The sequence below is a fragment of the Oreochromis aureus genome, linkage group 11 (genome assembly GCF_013358895.1).
Source record: "Oreochromis aureus strain Israel breed Guangdong linkage group 11, ZZ_aureus, whole genome shotgun sequence".
Classification (NCBI taxonomy): Eukaryota; Metazoa; Chordata; class Actinopteri; order Cichliformes; family Cichlidae; genus Oreochromis; species Oreochromis aureus.
This window is the reverse complement of record NC_052952.1, coordinates 27,621,439-27,639,864: the sequence shown is the minus strand read 5'-3', so window position 1 is coordinate 27,639,864 and position 18,426 is coordinate 27,621,439. Positions and strand designations below refer to the sequence as shown.

Genomic DNA, 18,426 nt, shown 5'->3' with positions numbered 1-18,426 from the left:
TTATGTGTACATACATACATAAAATGTGCATAAAAACATTTACATATGACATGACTGATTTGCTGATGACAACTGTTGATCATTTGATGCAGGCGGTCTTTACGAGCACTTTTCATATTTGTCATCCCCCTTCTTTCAAAAACAAATTAGTCCTTATCTCTTTTCTTCCACTCACTCATACGCACACAAACACAATCACCTTGTACCTGTCTGCTGCCCATGTTGAGGTTATTAATTAACTCAATTTATTATTGTACAGTTTGTTTATGAAAATAATGTTTGTGCGGTTTGCTTTTGCTTCCATCGGTCCTTTCTTCCTTTTCCCGTCATTTACACTCACGTGTGTGTCCACACAAACACTGTTTACACCTGCTGGCGTGGTTTCTTTACAAAATAATGCATGAGTCAGACATTATGCAAAATGTATATTCTTTCTTTGAATATGAAAATAAGCTTTATTTATTTGTTATTATATTATTACAACCCTCGTTATGCATATATATGTGTACATTCATACGTCTCTCTTTCTTTATATATCACATAGAAATATAAGAACAGCCATCATCATGCAAAAAACATTACAAATGCAAACATATGTACAATTACAAAGTGAACTGCTCTCTTATTTTCAGCATGCTTGTATCTGCATGAAGATGCCACGCATTTTCTCTTTCTTCTGCTACTTCTTCTTCAGCCACCGCTGCTTGACACATAATGACCGTATTGTTGCAAACAATATCCTGTTCACGACTAAGGATGTTGGTTGGAACATTTAATCTCTAATTGCGGAGAGATGACGTGCAACGCTGTTGCTTAGATATTCATTTTGTTACAGTCTCTGCTGCGATGCTCCACAACACCTGCCTGCATTTAAGGAGCTCTGTACTTCTGTTACACTGTGCAAGAAATGTTTTTATATCCTGGTGACAGTTCAAAGTAGGCTGTCTCTGAGGTTTTACCCGATGCGCTGCATAAAAAATTGGCATGGCATGCTTAGGAAGACTGAAGGTTACCTGTCTTGTCTCATTTCCAAAAAGGAATCTCATCAAACAAAAATACACTGCACTGTATAAAGCCAAGTCATTTTCTCACATGTGTAAACATTAACATGGCATTAATTTTCTGCTCCTAGGGATGAAGAAATAAGACAACAGTAAAGGCAGCCGCTTACAGGTCCCTTTCTGTCAGCTCAGATAGCATTGATCTCCTCTTGCGTGTGTTCCTTATCTTGTGCAGTCTTGGTAATTCCCCCGCACAAGGCCTGGAGCAGGCGACAAGACATGCACCTCTGGAGACGGCTTTTAACCCCTTCCATCACACTACCCACAGTCCCTCTCACAGCAGAGGAAGAAAAGTAGAAAATAAGAGGGTCTAGGCAGGCATTGAAGGTGCTGCACAGCAGGGCCTTGTCTCTCCACGCCGGACTTTTCCACTTTATAAAACCAATGATGTGTGAGACGTTGTAGGGTCCAAAACATAGAGCAAACACCACCAGGGTTCCCAAAGCCATGCCCATGGCTCGGATGCGCCGGCGCCGGTCAATGTGTTGCAGCTTTGAGAGAATTCTGATGAAGTTGATGTAGCAAAAACTAGAAATCAGGAAAGGGATGCAGAAAAGCACCACACAAAGCTCCAGGCGCACAGGCAGGAGGACGTTCAGCTGAGACTCGGTGAAGTTCTCATAGCATTGTCTTCTGCTATCTGTGCTAGGGTGAGCTGAGGCGTTGAGGCTTTCAGGGGGGACTGTAGAGTTCTTGTGGTCAATAAAGGGCACGATAAACACAATACTAAGTTGGGCGGTGGAGAAAATCCAGAAGAAAATGCTGGCAGCTACAGCATACACAGGTCGCCGCTTCAGAGTGTGCCGAATGGGGAAAGCCACACCCAAGTAGCGCTCTACACTGACAGCAGTGAGGAAAAAGGTGCTGTTGTAGATGGTCATGTAGAAGATAAAGCCAGACAGCGGACAGAGGACGTAGGGCATGTCCCAGATCATGTTGTTCATTGCTTCCTGCATCTTGAAGGGCAGGAAGAGGAGGAAGAGGAGGTCGGAAATGGTCAGGTTGAGGAGCAGGATGTCAATCGGGGTGGGTTTCTGCCTTACTTTCTTACAAAAAGTGTAGAAAGCTAATACATTGGCCGGGAAGCCCAGCACAAAGGTAATGATGTAGACAGAGAGACAAAGTCCTGTGTGGCACCGCTGCGTGTTGGGCTCCATCTGAATCTTTTAACTCGGTCAAGAATTGAGATGTGTCACATTATATCCTTGACCCCGGGGATGAATAGACTGCAGAAGAAGGAGGTTTGATCTGTCGGGCAGCACCAACCACGCAAGACGAAGGCTTCTTATTGGCTCAGTGTCCTGGAACAAACCCAACGAGACAAAGCGGTTTTTCTGTCCCCACCAATAAACCACAGCTCATCGTTTCCTCCAGGGCTTTGAGCTCTGCTGATAAGAGAGAATGAAAAGAGATTACCACACAGCACAGCAAACTATTTTAAACTATGAGTATAAAATTGACACTTCATTTAAAAACGTGCTGTTCATACAATAAATTTTTTTCCTACAAGATGTAAAACCTTAGGAGGCATCCCAAAGTACGCTGTAATTCTTTTTTTTCTATATTCTTTCTTAATTTTCTTCCACATCACTTCTTCAGAGTTTATTGTGGTTGTGTATTATCTCTTAATGAGAAGACAGTGTTTTAGCCCGGCACACGAGTTTGTATACAAACCATAATACTGTGTTATTGCTTGTTCCTTGTTGTAAATACAGTGCAGCAGTGCTTTTATCATTAAGTCCCAGCTCTTGTTCTTACTGTATACACAAATACTGGACATGTTGTGAAAATGATAACCCTCATAAACTTAATGAGTTAACTACACGAGGGAAATTAGCGTCTCAAAGCTTTACTTTGCCACGACTTTTACAACACCGTTCTATTGGTATCTGTTACCTACATCATTGTATAAAGGAAATAGAAAGTCAAGACAGTGGTAAGGAAAGTTTTATAATCCATAAATCAACCAATTGGAGAAATATTAAAATGAAACTAGGTTCTTACCCTTTATGGGACAACCTCTATCAAGTGAATATCTGTGTCAGACGCTCAGCTCTTATAGTCCCGTGTCTGAAAAGAGGAAGTATTTTTTTCTAACTATTCTCTATAGTGCTGTGATGAAACTAAAGATTGTACACCAATTTAAGCAACTCGGACAAGTCCACAGTGACGATTTTTGTCAGCTCACAAATCCTCACTCCTGCAACAGACTTCCCATTTTTGGCATTTGTCATGAGCAGCGTGGCTTACCTCCCAGTGCGTCTTCCTTGCTGTTTTGTTTGATCACCTCTGCGCACCTCACCTCCAAGCTGCTGTCTCTTGGCACATCCCACTATTTACCTGTTAATCTAAACATCCAGTGCAGATAATAGAAATGACTATTAGTGAGATATTGCTGCAATTTATCTCCCACTCTCGCCAAACACAGTTTCCCTGGTAACAACTGGCCTTTTTTTCAGCATGAGTGGTACAGACGGACTCTGTAAGGTTGTTTGATCGTAGGTTTTTTTTAACTGTATTCAGTCATCAATGCCCAATGCTTCTTTACATTTCCCTCTTTAATATGAGTCAGTGGAGATAAGCATTGGTCAAGGGAGATGGCCCAGTGACAGAGCTGTCCCTCCTTTTACAGCATGTGCTGGGGACAGCAATGTGGATGATGTTGTTTGAATAGTCATATACTGCACACAGTAATAAAAAATCTAATAACCCGTGGCTGACTTGAAGACTGAGAGGGCTTTACTTTTAGAGATAATTCTGTATCCCGCTGCAGCTCAAAAACACTCTGAGATATCAGAGGTCAGAGGCCTTTTTTTTGTATTTACCACCTAGTATCCTAAGAGCAGGGTCAAGTTTATATTGAACAGGTTTAAATGGAGAAGACTGGTTTATTTCACAGAAGCAGAGACGTGAGCTTTGGAAGTTAAAATGACTCAAAGGTGAACAAAGAGTCCTTTTGATGTTGCTTAATGTATGTAAATCACTCTGAGGCGGTTTCACTTGTGCTTAAACGCCTGACTCCCATGTTTGACTTTTGGGTATTTTGTCTGACCTAACTTCATGTTAGATATTTACCCCTTTACCAGGTCAGTCACGTCTTGCTGATGCTATTGATCCTATTTAAAAGCCTCCTTTTAACTTCCGTACACCCCAGGCAACGACCAAACAAACAATGTGTGCGGTTCACCCAATGCAGTTATTTCAACAGTCAATCTGTGTTGCGCAAGCTGTTCTGTCCCGCTGTGTGAGCTGATTTTACAGAGTGACATCACGTAGTTTCTAAGATGCTGTCTGTCCAAAAAGTTTACTGTAACACTTTGTGATGTTTCGTCATTCGAGGACAAGCTGCTTTGGTGATTACCAGGAACAAATCAAAGAAGAAACTTTTTTCATTCCATTTCTGTTTTATTTTTCATTTCTTCATTTTACATTTATTTTCTTCTGTCCTATAAAATGAAGTCATATTCAGGTTATTATTTATTATATTACAGTTGTTGTCACTACCAATGGAAAAAGTGTTGTAACAGAAACCTTGCCAGGGTGTCATTGAACTTTTTTCTTATTTTGTTCATAGCTTTGAGTACAATAATGAGTTTCATCATTCTTAGCAGAAAGAGGAAGATGGGGGACTTCAAAAATATTCCCAACCACCAAACCCAGATAAAAGTTGAGGTTTTCATTTTTTTTTCATTTATAAATATAACAGCTGTACTACACTGGCACCCTTATAATTAAATTTCTCAATATTAAGATCTTAATGCGTTTTCAAATCCACACAGATGGTGACAAAATTCTGGTGGTCAAATACTGATCATTTTACTTCCTTAATTGGCCTAAAATTACTTAATTGGAGATTAAGTATAGGAATTTCAGGAGTGGGACCACGCCTCCAAACATGCTCCTTCTGATTCTCATCTATATAGGTTCCCCCTGTTCTACAAGCTGTTTTATTCTTGTTTACATCCCTCACCCTCCCTCACCTTTTCAATTCTTTAACTTCTTCACTGCTATTTAGTACATGGGGATCTGCCAGGCTCAGAAGCCACTGCCAGTACCCTTCGAGGCACTGGCAGCTCAAGTCATGTCCAAACCATTCACCTTTACCTACTGAAACGCTGTCAAACCTAAAATAAGGACGTGGGCCCAGCTAGTGAAATGAGGCCTGAAATACTTGCATCACCTACCATTTATAGTACCATATATATTTTATGGAAACATTAGATTAGATTAGATGAAACTTTATTAATCCCTTGGGTAGGTTCCTCTGGGAAATGCAGTTTCCAGTAGCACAGCACCGACAGAAGTTGCAGAATGTGAGCAGAAATATACCATATATACACATATACACATGTATAAATACAGAGACATATATAAATACAGAGTATATAATAGGGATAAATAGAATAAATAGGAATAACAATACCAGGGAATTGAACATTTCAACCATTGTGAGTCTATTGCACTGTTGCATATAAAAATTAAAAATTAAAAAATATTGCACAGCGAAAAGGCACTACAGCTTAGTTGTTCCCGCCCTCCTTTGTCCCCGTTTCCCCTCCCTCTCTCCTCCAGCGAGGAGTTAAACAGTTTGATGGCGTGTGGGACAAAGGAGTTTTCAGGTCTGTTGGTCCTTGACTTTGGGAGGAGCAACCTGTCACTGAACAGACTCCTCTGGTTGTTTATGGCCGTGTGCAGAGGATGCCCAGCATTGTCCATAATGTCCAACAGTTTCTTTAATGTCCTCTTCTCTGCCACTGACACCAGAGTGTCCAGCTTCATGCCAACCACAGAGCCAGCCTTCCTGATTAGTTTTTCCAACCTGGACACGTCCTTCTTTGCTGTGCTGCTCCCCCAGCACACCACAGCATAGAACATATACACTATACTACTGTACTGCACAGAAAACTACATACTTTATTAGGTACACTTTGTTGGACCCTATTTTGCCTTCAAACTGCTTTAATTCTTCATGGCAGAGATTCAACAAGGTGCTAGAAACATTTCTCTGAGATTTTGGTCCATATTGACACGATAGCATCAGCACATTTGTCAGCTGCTCATCCATGATGTGAATCTCCTGTTCCACCACATCCCAAAGGTGCTCTATTAGATTGAGATCTGGTGATTGTGGAGACCATTTGAGTGCAGTGAACTCATTTTCATGTCCATGAAACCAGCTTGAGATGAAGACCGAGTGGCATGGGCTGTTATTCCGCTGGAAGAAGCCACAAGTGGAGATGAGCACACTGTGGTCATAAAAGACATGGTCAGCAACAATTCTCAAGCAGATTAAATTATTCTTTTACTGTCCAATTTTGGTGAGCAAACTTTAGCATCAGATCCCTAGTTGATAAGGTTGGCCTTCTGCTGATAAAGCCCATCTGCCTCTAAGTTTGGCATTATGGGCGTTCAAAGTTGCGCTTCTGCCTACCTTCGTTGTAACGAGTAGTTATTTATGGTGTTGTTGCTTTGTTGCTTTCCTATCAGGTCAAAGAAATCTAGCCGTCAACAAGAGATTTTCACCTAGAGAACTACCACTCACTGGATATTTTTCTCTTTTTCTGACCTTTCTCTGTAAACCCTACAGAGAAAGGTCACCTTAAATCACCTTTCTTCCCCATTCCCATGGTCTGCTTGAACCTCAGCAGGTCTTTACCGTGTCTGTGTGCCTGATTGCACTGAGCTGCTGATTGACTGTTTTTGTCAACAAGCAGTTGAAAAGGTGTACCTAATAAAGTGACCGGGAATGCATAATAGTTTTCCAAACAACAACAGCATCAGTGGGCAAATGCTGCAAATCAACATCTGTTTGCAGTCAAAGCCTGCTATTGTCTGTGGTAATTATGACTGGAGAAAAGGAGGAAGATAGGTGACATTATCACAGAGCGACTAGTCTGAATAATGAGGGGGTTGAGGTGGATGGATGGATGGTGTAAAAGACTTTTATTATTACTGGTTATTAGTCTAACCATTATGATGAAGGCACCCTAACATTGAAAAAATAATCATGTTGAGCCAAACCACGTTCAGACCCTAAGGTCAAATCATAAAAGAGAAGTAACTGTGATGATTGTTAGGAGGATCAGATTAGAACATATCAAGGTGCTAAGCTCAAACAAATTATATATTTTAACCTTTAATTTAAAGATCCTGTTGAATAATAATAATGCACGCTTATTTTTATCTGGTAGGATGTGCAGTTAGGCAGTAAGTAGGCACATTAGCTGTGCTATTACTAGTGTACTTCAGGGGCAGTGATGAGCCTCATGGAACAAAAAAAAGGGCTGATTCATTCTTTCAGGTGTGGTATGTGTGCTTCCACAGCCACAAAATAAACAAGCATTGAGGTTCCAGGCAGGTGGTGCAGGTATGTGTGTAAAAGGGAAACAAGGGATTTTCCCAGCGGTACTGGACAGGTTGAGTGGTGTGAAAACAGGCTGTGAATGGCAGCAACAGACTCACAACCCTTAGGTGTTTTTCAGAGCTCTGAACACTGGGAATGTAGTCAGACAAAGCTGATGCAATAGGATGATATTTGTGACAGCACACACAAAATAGAACAAGGACATGATTCGGATGCACAATGTCGAAGTACAGAGAAAAGCGTTCAGAGTGGCGGTCTGTGTGGTTACTGAAGCAGCAGGAATAAAATCAGGCATTATATTAGCGAGGGTTGGTGATGAAAAAAAATATCAGAGTCCTCTGTCTACCTCAAAATAATAGTTTTTATTTGTGCATTTATTTTGTATTATTTTACCACAATAAAATAGCTAATTACCCACACAAGACTATTTTTTTCCTCTGAGGCAGTATCCCAGAGGTACACTAGACAGAGTGGCAATAGAGTTTTAATGCTGCTGCTAACTATAAATTGGGATTTATTTTTTTCTGATGAAGTTTGAATATTTATACTAAATTCAGGAAAAACTAATATGGATGTTAATATATATTAATAAGTGAAGATTTTAATTAAAAAAAAAACTGCTTGAATTTCACACCATCATGTGATATTATTAAGATAATAAACTAGCCGTTCCAGCATCCATCTGCTCTGTGCTCGGTGGGAAAGGCCACTTTGAAGTTCAATTGTCATGGCTGTTACAAAGTGTCAAGTGTTTGTATTGCTGGAGAGCACAAACATGAGCAACAGAGACAAGAGCTGCTTTGTTGTCTTATCAACAGCCTTTTCAAGAGAAATTGCAAGCGGTTAGCGATGCTCACGCAGTGGAATAAAGTGGACACAACTACGTGCTTCACCTTCACGTTTCTCACTAACTCGTAAAAATACAAATTAGGTCAGGTTTCCGGAGTCTTTATGAGAAAGAGGAAGGAGATAAAAAACTTTCTGTTTAGGTAACCACCGCTGTTTGCGACACCTCTTTTTGTCTGTTTTATTTTTCTAAGATACAATAACTGTGAGTGTTTTCCACCAGCTTCTTATCATTTCTGTGCGGGAACTAAATACATTTTCCATTTAATGTCCTTTGGAAAGAACAACATTTTACAGTCATGCGGTAGGCTGAGTGTTGGGCTATGGTGGAACTCAGTAATCATAAACTAGCAGTTAGGGTTTGAGGGATCATCAGATGATTAATGGAACAGGCAATTTTTGTTTTGTTGCTAATTTTAGGAAACATGGTTGTTTTATTGTCTTTTGACCTGTTTTTGTTTGTTTGAAGTTCTTTTTGGTGAAATATGTCATGGTCCTGGGTTGGTGACCCAGTGTTTTGTGTTTTGATCTATTAATAGTCTTTGCTTTCATTATTATTTAAAATTTCTAGTCTCTTGGTTTCTGTGCCTTCCCCGTGTTCCACATTTAGTTACTCTTGTTTCCGTGTTTCTTGTTCCCTGTTCCCCTAGTCATCATGTCTCCAGGTCTCAGTGTCTACTCTTGTCTCTGTTTTCATTTCCCCAGTCACAGTGCTAAACTCCCTTGTCTTGTCTGCATCTATTAGTTGTCATGCTTCCTGTTTTATTTTGATAGTCCTGCGTTCAGTATACTGAGTTCTGCTTCTCCTTTGTCTCCTTATGTGTGATTATTCCCAGCTGTGCTCTCCTCCTGTGTCTCATTCCCTCCTTATCCCCTTCTGTATTTAAGCCCTGTGTTTTCCTCTGCCCGTTGTCGTGTTGTCCCATGTGCTAAAAGTTTCTCTGTGGTTTTTCAAGGTCCTGGTAATGTCTAGCTTCCTGGTCTCTACTCTTTTAGTCCTTAGCCTTCCTGTTTCCAGTTTAGATTTTGTTTTCGTGACTTTCAGGTTTTGTTTGGTTTTCTGCTTCGGTGCAATAAAAGCTGCCTCTTTAAGTTCCCCCTTCTGTGTCTGCGAGTCCTGAGTTTGGGTCCTCATCCTGCCTGCCACACAGCACTAACCCTGACAAAATGGAAACCTGAAGTTGGACAGGCGGCCCATAGACACTTTCTTTTTTTGTAACAAGTCCAGAAAGTTGTCCGTCCGTCCATCCATCCAGCAGTCAGAATAAATTCAAGGTGGAGGGCTGGAGCCTTGCCCAGTTGTCATGGGGTGAGAGGTGGGGTATCAGTCTGTTGCATAGCTGGCACAGAGAGACAGAAAACCATCCGCCTTCGAATTCACACCTACAACTAATTTAGAATCACTAGTTAACGCAGCATGCATATCTTTAGACTGTGAGAGGAAGCCAAGTACTCAGACAGAGCAAACACGGTTATAGTTTTGTGTGTCTTTAACAAATTATACTATATTTGGAATTCTGAATACTGAGCTTCTTTATAATGGAGAACCAGCTGTACATATGTCACATTATACTCTTAATTTCACAGTTTATCTGATCACAGGCGCAGCTGCCTCTTAAGAGTACATTTGTTTTGGTCCACATTTGAAGAGACTAAAGATATCCTAAAGCAAGACTACATGGAAAAAAGAAATGTTGACTACTGCTAAATTCTGGTTCCATGTTAAAAGCTATAAGACCTTGGATCATTTGAAATAAATTAATTAATTATGTTACATCAAGTAGATATTTCAACAATGAGGAGACTGCTGCTCTGCGCTTCACGGACTTGAGCATCCCAGAAGCTTCCTCACTAATCCCCCTGTTAATACCCAGAGCATGAACCTATAAGCTTCCTTATGTTTGTAGCAGGCAGAGGGAAAAAAATAACAACATAATTCTCCCATCTCTGCAGAAGAGTTCAGTGGCTGTTAGCTAACATATTGCTATTTGAAGAGTGACTTTGGGTCCATCATAGCTGGACTTATTTAATTCCCAGCGATACAGTAATGAAATAAAGCGTGCTATGTTGAAAAGATAATCCATTTGGCTGGCAACCTTATCAAAGATGAACTGAGTCTAAAGAATAGCTGTGCAAAAATAGACACCACTAGAAGTATCAAGGCAAAATAACTAGATCTCCAGTCCCTGGCTACTCATCCATATCAACTAATCGCTTTTATAATCATCACTTATTTTCTTTTTACATAGAAATACCAAGAGAAAACTCTTCTGTAGTCTCATTACAATCTGCTGTGCAGTTTACACTCATTGCCAAGCATGTGCAATTAATGTTTCAGCCAATATGTCCTTTGTGTAAGTCTCTTTAACACAGAAGCCATTATTAACTCTCAGTATAACTTATGCTCAGCATGACCTTCTCTCTATTGGGAAAAAGGCCAAGTCCCACACCTGTACAATGAAGCCAGTCATGGACATTTATTGGATTATCTGCTGTTGCTGGTAGCTCACAGAGTGGCAGTAAAAGTACAGCTGATATCGAGACTGCTGAAAGAACGGTTGTTGTTTAGTGTTCTGAGACCTCAGACACGCCGTGTTTATGGTTTCGAAACAGTGACGGTCTCACGTCATCGGCCACTCATCACGAGCCAGAAAGGTATGAATACGCAAAACAGGAAATGGCTTGTTGATTATTTATGGAGCTTGAAGAACTGAGCTCTTCGTGTCACCTGCCAGCCAGCATAATTTATCTGCTTTTTATTTACAGTACAATTAGATCTTTGATTACGCTTGTGTTGCAGTTACTCAGCTTTGATCCAGGTATTGAATACAGTCCTTTCGTTTCCATTAAAGAGGGGTTAGCTGCTAAACTGCTAAATGAGTAAAACATATTGAACTGGATGGCTAGATGTTGAAAAGACGCCGATCCTCAGACCAGAAGCTTGGATCTCAGAGATTAGAAGAGAAAAAAAATGGGTCTAAAGATCAAAAAGCATAGCAGTTAAAAAGCATCTCATTATAGGGGCAGAAGAAAGTTAAATCAATGGTTTTGTCAAACAGCGGGTGATTGGCAAGATGAAAGGAGCCTTCGATTGGACCAAAGCCACAAGACCGACACATTACACTTATCCTTGAAGGTACACGAAACTTGAAAGTCACTAGTCTTGTGGATCTGAGTGTGAAAATTACTCGGTAACAACAGAGAATACGCTCTTCAGAGTATTTGCAGTGTAATACAAAAGAAAGCAGGAAAGCAGCTGTGCTTCCATGTTAAGATGAGATGAAATTTTAATGATCGCCATGGGGAACATTAGCTACATTTGGGAGCATTAAGATGAGAAGTCAGCTGGCGATGACCTCACACCAGCACTTTTCTGTTAAAGGAGTACCTCTAATACCAATAATTGCTCTGCCTGATTTTGCTTCTTAAAGGAGATTACAAAAAGGTGACTGGATAAAAAAAATGTTTAAAAAACTCATTATTGAAAATGATTTTGATTTATAATTGAGGAAGACCTTCCTCAGTGGCAGAAACCAGCACTAATAATTAAAACTGGAGAGCACAAACATGAACAACAGAGACAAGAGCTGATTTGTTGTCTTATCAACAGCCTTTTTAAGACAAATTGCAAGCGGTTAGAGATGCTCACACAATGGAATAAAGTGGACACAACTATGTGCTTTAACTTCACGTTTCTCACTAAGTGGTGAAAATATAAATTAAGTCAGGTTTCCAGAGAAAGAGGAAGGAAATTAAAAAAAACTTACTGATTCGGTAACCACTGCCATTTGTGACACCTCTTGTTATCTTTTTTATTTTACTTACTTTAATTTACTTTACTTTTACTTATTAGAGGCTCAGCTGCCTCTTAAGAGTACATTTGATATGGTCCACATTAGAAGAGACTAAAGATATCCTAAAGCAAGACTACGCGGAAAAAATTAATGATGGCTGCGTCTAGAGTCTGGTTCCATCTTAAAACCTATAAGACCTTGGATCATTTAAAATAAATTGTGTTACATCAAGTAGATATTTCAACAATGAGGAAACTATTGCTCTGCACTTTGGACTTGAGCATCCCAGGAGCTTCCTCGTTAATTATTTTCCAACTATTCCAATTATTTTCCAACTGGGAATTATTTTTAACCATAACTACTCTAGCAGAGCCCAGGAAAGAAAAATATAGTCCTGGAAATTAGCATAACAGGTCTCAAAAACTGCTTTAAAATCAGTGAATAATCCAAGACAAATTTAATATTCAGGACAAAATCAGCAACAATGAGCGATTTAGTTTTTGATCATTTCTTTCATCAGGACTCTGTGGGAATGTTTGATCAGAATTTATTGATAGTAGCTCCGTAATATATTACAAAAACATATCCTGGCAACTGACATCAAATGTTCTGAGCTCTGACTGGTGCACAGACTGTGTGACATCACTTTTGCGTAATCTGAGGAAAGCAAAGCACAAAGAAAAGAAAAAACCTTTCATATAAAATAACAAAGGATGGTCATCATTTTTGAATATTTGAGTTTTCATACATTTTCATCCTCCCTGCGTCTGTGTGTGTTCTCTCCAGGTACTCCAGTTTTCTCCAGCAGTCCAAAGACATCCACAGGGTTAGCTTAATTGGTGATTCTAAATTCACTGTAGGTGTGAATGAGAGTATGAACGGTTGACTGCATCAGTGTGTCAGCCCTGCAACAGATTTTTTGTCTTTTGTCCAGGGTATACCCCGCCAGCCACTCTATGACAGCTAGGGATATGATCCCCAAATATTTGTGTGCTTTCTGTCATAAAACATATATTTTCTCTGTTTCTTTGTTTTTGGGGGGTTTTAAATATGCAAACTGAAGAAACACGTAGCCAAAGATCCCTATGGTATCAAAAAGTCTTGAGTGGAATTCTTTCAAAACCTACAAAAATGAGGCCAACATAAACTCTACGAGGTCAAAATTCTGCCACAGCTATTTGCAGTCATTTGAGATCCATTTGGGGTAAATCTCCTAAAAATAGTCCAAACGTTTCTAGTGAAAATGGAAACCCATTTTAGCTGGAGATGTCCATTCCTAGAAAGAAGAACATCTATTTTCACTTACACAGAAAACATAACATTCACTAGAAAATGTGTTTTCAGGGCATCTAACATTGAAATATTGATTATAGCAGCTTAACATAAATGGACTAATGACTCCTAATTGAAGCATCCACATGGAAAATGCACTGCCGTGCTAAATAAACAATTTCATCTCTTATGCATATTACATATTGAGCACTAAAAGAAACTAAGCTTTGAGGCCTCTAAGCATGCCACTGCAGAATTTAAGATAAATAAAAGATATTGTATATAACAGTGTTCTGGCTTTTAAGCGCTCCTTATTCAGCTTCATCGTTGAAGGCTGATAGAACAACAGAACTTTTTGTAGGTCAGAAAAATGTCACTTCCTTGAGACCTTCAACATACATTACAATGTCCTTATCAAAAGCTGTTCAAATATATATGATAGAGAGCAATTCTATAAACGTGAAGCCTGCCAAAAAATTGTAAATGTCACTGTTAACTCCCCCAGAGGCCTGCTTAATGTGAGGTCACATGGCACCGCAGTGGCATTTTAAAGGGGCAGAGATATTACAACATTCCCTGGGACTTCACTTTTTTGCAACACACAGTCGAGGCAGAATAAACTGAAACAAACTGCTACTCACAACATGTGCAGCCAGTGTTGATTTTCAGTGTGGGTTATTTTTCTGATTAAACGTTAAGTTTTAAATGCCAGAACTAATAACAAAAGCCAGTCGTGGGTTTGCAGAAGTCATGTCTGTGATTAACTTAGTCTGGAAAAACTAATTATTGAAAATGAAAACCAAGATCATTTTGACGCAAGACCAAAGCAATCAATAGAGTCCAAAATTAAGCTTTTAAATTTCAACTAATTATTTCAACACAATTTTCCACCACACCACCTGCACTGCTCTCATATATTGATTGGTGTGTGCGTGCACTTATCTTAGGGTCTGCTAGTTTTTATAAGAGGTTTTTATCCATTTCTAACTCTATTGCTTTTTTTTCTGTGACCTGTTTTGTTGTTTTCTTGTAGGTCAAGAATAAAATGAGCAGTTGGAACCATTAAACTGTAGGTCCCCTTCAAAACATTTAGGTTTTGACAATTTTCACCTGGATGTTGACTTAGCAACTGTTCTTTGTCTTTGGGAGGTCCTTGAGGATGACAGTAATGGCCTTGGTGATCAAAATGCCATCACTGAATGATGGAGTAATTGACTATACAGTGCCCAAAAAATTCAAAGAACTCAAAAAACACATCAGATCTCAGTGGGGAAAAATCATCCTGGATATCTGTACTGATATGGATTAACTAATGTGTCAGGAATGAATGGATGCTACATCATTTGATGAAAAGGGAAATTATCAACCTACAGAGGGCTGATTTCAAAGACATCCCGAAAATCAAAGTGAAAAATGATAGCAGCAGGCTATCCCTGATAATGTCGGGACCTGCTCATAATGAGAGAACAGATGGTGTTCTGGCGGATCTCCTCCCAGATCTGAACCAGGGCATCACTGAGCTTCTGGACACTCTGAGCTCCAACCTGGCAGCCTTGGATGGACTGAACCATAATGTTCCAGAGGTGTTAGATTTAGGTCAGGTGAATTTGGAGGGGCCTTCATCATCCAGGAATTTCCTGCATACTCTCACCACTATTGTCGTGCATCAGGAGTAACACAAAACCCACTGGGGTAGGGTCCTGACAGGGAGTCCAAGGATTTCCTCCCTACACCGAATTACAGGGTAATGATACCGAGCCTGTAGAGATCATTCCTTCAATGACCTGCCTCCCAAGACCATCACTGACCCACCATCAAACCAGTCTGTTGAACACTGTTACAGGCAACATAATGTTCTTCACTGCTTCTCCAGACCTTTTCACATCTCTCACATGTACTCGGGGTGAACCTGCTGTCCATCTGTAAAAAGTACAGGGTGGCAGTGGCTGACCTGACAATTCTGGTATTCTATGGCAAATACTAATCATGCTTCAAAGTGCTGGGCAGTGAACACAGGGCACAATAGAGGACTTTTGTCCTTGAGGCCACCATCATGAAGTCTGTTTTTGATTGTTTGGTCATTTTGTAGCACTCTGGCCATGTTCATCCTGTTCCTCCTTGCACAAAGGAGCAGATACTCTCTCCCCCACCGATGTAGGAGCGGTGCTGAGCAGGATCAATGTCCACAAGGCTGCAGGTCCTGATGGTATCCCCGGGCGTGTTCTCAGAGCGTGTTCTGGGGAGCTTGCAGGAGTCCTGACAGACATATTCAATCTGTCCTTGGCCCACGCTGTGGTACCGGCCTGCTTCAAATCCACCTCCATCGTCCCGATACCCAAAAACTCCAACCCATCTAGCCTCAATGACTACCGCCCAGTAGCCCTCACCCCCATCATCACTAAGTGCTTAGAGCAGCTGGTCTTAGCACACTTCAAATCCTGTCTCCCCCCCACCCTGGACCCCCACCAATTTGCATACCGCCAGAACAGGAGCACAGAGGATGCAGTCTCCATCGCACTGCACTCTGTCCTCTCACACCTGGACAACAACAACACCTACGCCAGAATGCTGTTTATAGACTTCAGTTCAGCATTCAACACGATCCACCCCTCACAACTCATCAGGAAACTGACAGACCTGGGCATCAGTTCCCTCATCTGCAAATGGTTACTGGACTTCCTGACCAACCGCCCCCAACATGTCCGACTGGATAACCGCTGCTCATCAACAATCACAATGAACACCGTGTACCACAAGGCTGTGTGATGAGCCCTTTCCTCTACTCCCTCTTCACCCACGACTGCAGACCTGCTGATGGTTCCAACACCATCATTAAGTTTGCAGATGACACCACGGTGATTGGCCTCATCAGTGACAACGGCGAGGCCGCCTACAGGGAGGAGGTGGATCGTCTGGCTGAGTGGTGCGACACAAACAACCTGCTGCTTAACACCGAGAAGACTAAGGAGCTCATCGTGGACTACAGGAGGAATGCTGACCCACATCCACCCATCCACATTAAGGGGACGGCTGTGGAGCGTGTGAGCAGCTTCAAGTTCCTGGGAGTCCACATCTCCGAGGATCTCACCTGGACGACCAACTGCTCCAAGCTGGTCAAGAAGGCTCACCAGCGCCTCTTCTTCTTGAGGACTCTGAGGAAGAACCACCTGTCCTCAGACATCCTGGTGAACTTCTACCGCTGCACCATCGAGAGCATCCTGACCAACTGTATAACAGTCTGGTACGGGAACTGCTCTGCCTCGGACCGGAAGGCGTTGCAGAGGGTCGTGAAAACTGCCCAGCGCATCGCCGAGCACCACTTCCTGCCATAAAGGACATCTACAGGAAGCGGTGTCTGAAAAGGGCTGGGAAAATCATCAGAGACCCCAGTCACCCATCACATAGACTCTTCACCCTCCTGCCCTCTGGGAGGCGCTACAGGAGCCTCCGGACTAAGACCACCAGGTACCGGAACAGCTTCTTCCCCACAGCTGTCAGACTCCTGAACTCTGCCTCCTGACATCTGACCCACGTTAAACTCATGGACTGAACATACACACACCCACAACCACTAGCACTTTACCACTACTGTATAGTTCTGTGTAGATAATCATTCTGTACATACGATAATTTTTAATCCCACAACTGTTTATAACTTACATAGTTCACATTCTGTATAACTGTATATCTCAGATTTCTGTATAGTTTTTATTTCATATTTATATCCTGTTCATAGCCTGTACATAGCTTGTACTCACTACAGCCTGTACATACTTATAGTTATAGAATATTCATAACATACTTCACACTGTGTACATTATAACATACCATAATAGACCCATTTCTGTAATATACTTACACATCTCTATTATTGCTAATTTATATTGTAATATATCTATATCACGACTAAAGCACTTTCTGGATGGATGCAAACTGCATTTCGTTGCCCTGTACCTGTGACATGTGCAATGACAATAAAGTTGAATTCTATTCTATTCTATTCTATACTGATCCTTTTTGTAGCGTTAAAGACCATTTGTGGCATAGCCCATATCTCCTACAGTAACTGCCTGTCTCCTGGAATCTCCACCATGCTCTCGAGACTGTGCTGGGAGAAAAAGCAAACGTAATGGCAGTGGTACATATAGATGCGCCATCCTGGAGTAGTCTTGGTGAACTTGGTGCTATACTCTGATTAAAAACTATTCCTTTGAGCAGTGTGTCTACAGCTGTTAGCCCCAGAATTTACATCTGTGTAGATGATGATGTTGCACTGTGTTCATCAAGTTCTGTGCTAGCCAACAAATTCTAAGTCATGTTTTGCTAAGCATTCAAATTTTACTCAATGCATGTAAATCAGTTTTGCAAATTTAGTAGGTTAGCACATAATTATTTCCCCCAGTGTAGATTTGGATTAACACTCTTTGCTATAAGGTAGAAAATGGTTCTGTGTGAAGGATGAGGAAAGACGGAGGGTGAGAGAGCAAGTTGTAACCTAATGAGAGTTCCTCTGGGATGCAGTTTGAAGGTGAGCCCTGGAGCTGTGTTAGCTAGTAGGGTCGTGCTGATGTTGCCACATTAGGTAGATTTCTCCTTTTAGAGCTTGCCTGGCTAAGTAAGTATGTGAGTGTTGAGATGCCCAGGAATGCTGACAAAAAATGGTTGAGTCCTAGTCAGTTTTGGGCTCATCGTGGTTCTCCATTGGCAGTGCATTAGCAGACCGCAGGGAGCTACGGACAGCCGGTCTACCTGCAGAGAGTGTCTGTTGCCAGATGGAGGCAGTGTCCAAAGTATGTGATAAACCAGTCTGTGGGCCACTCTTGCTGCTGCTGTTGTTAGTTCATCAGCCACCCACAGCAAAAAGCAAACTTATTCAAAGAACTGAAGTGAAACCAAATGTTAAAAACCAAGTGTCTACTGCATCGACTATCTGTGCTTTCATACCATATTTTTCACACTTCTCCGATTCCAGGTGAACTCCAGAACCGAAGAAGCCTGGCTTACTTCTCCGTTCCAGCCCACTAGTTACCCAATCAGCCGACGCACAGTTGGGACACCTTCTGCTGAGGTTCTGGAGAATTGCACAGGA

General features: G+C 41.2%; 1 protein-coding gene across 1 annotated transcript; it reads right to left on the bottom strand.

The window, feature by feature from the left end:
- Positions 1-43: 43 nt before the first annotated feature.
- LOC116320971 (free fatty acid receptor 2-like) lies at positions 44-3,112 on the bottom strand. The gene is made up of 2 exons (XM_031740719.2): positions 3,066-3,112; positions 44-2,449 (listed from the first exon to the last, which is right to left on the bottom strand). Exon 2 carries the CDS (start codon positions 2,216-2,218, stop codon positions 1,190-1,192), a length of 1,029 nt encoding a protein of 342 aa, XP_031596579.1. The 5' UTR covers positions 2,219-2,449; positions 3,066-3,112; the 3' UTR covers positions 44-1,189.
- Between the last annotated feature and the right edge of the window lie 15,314 nt (positions 3,113-18,426).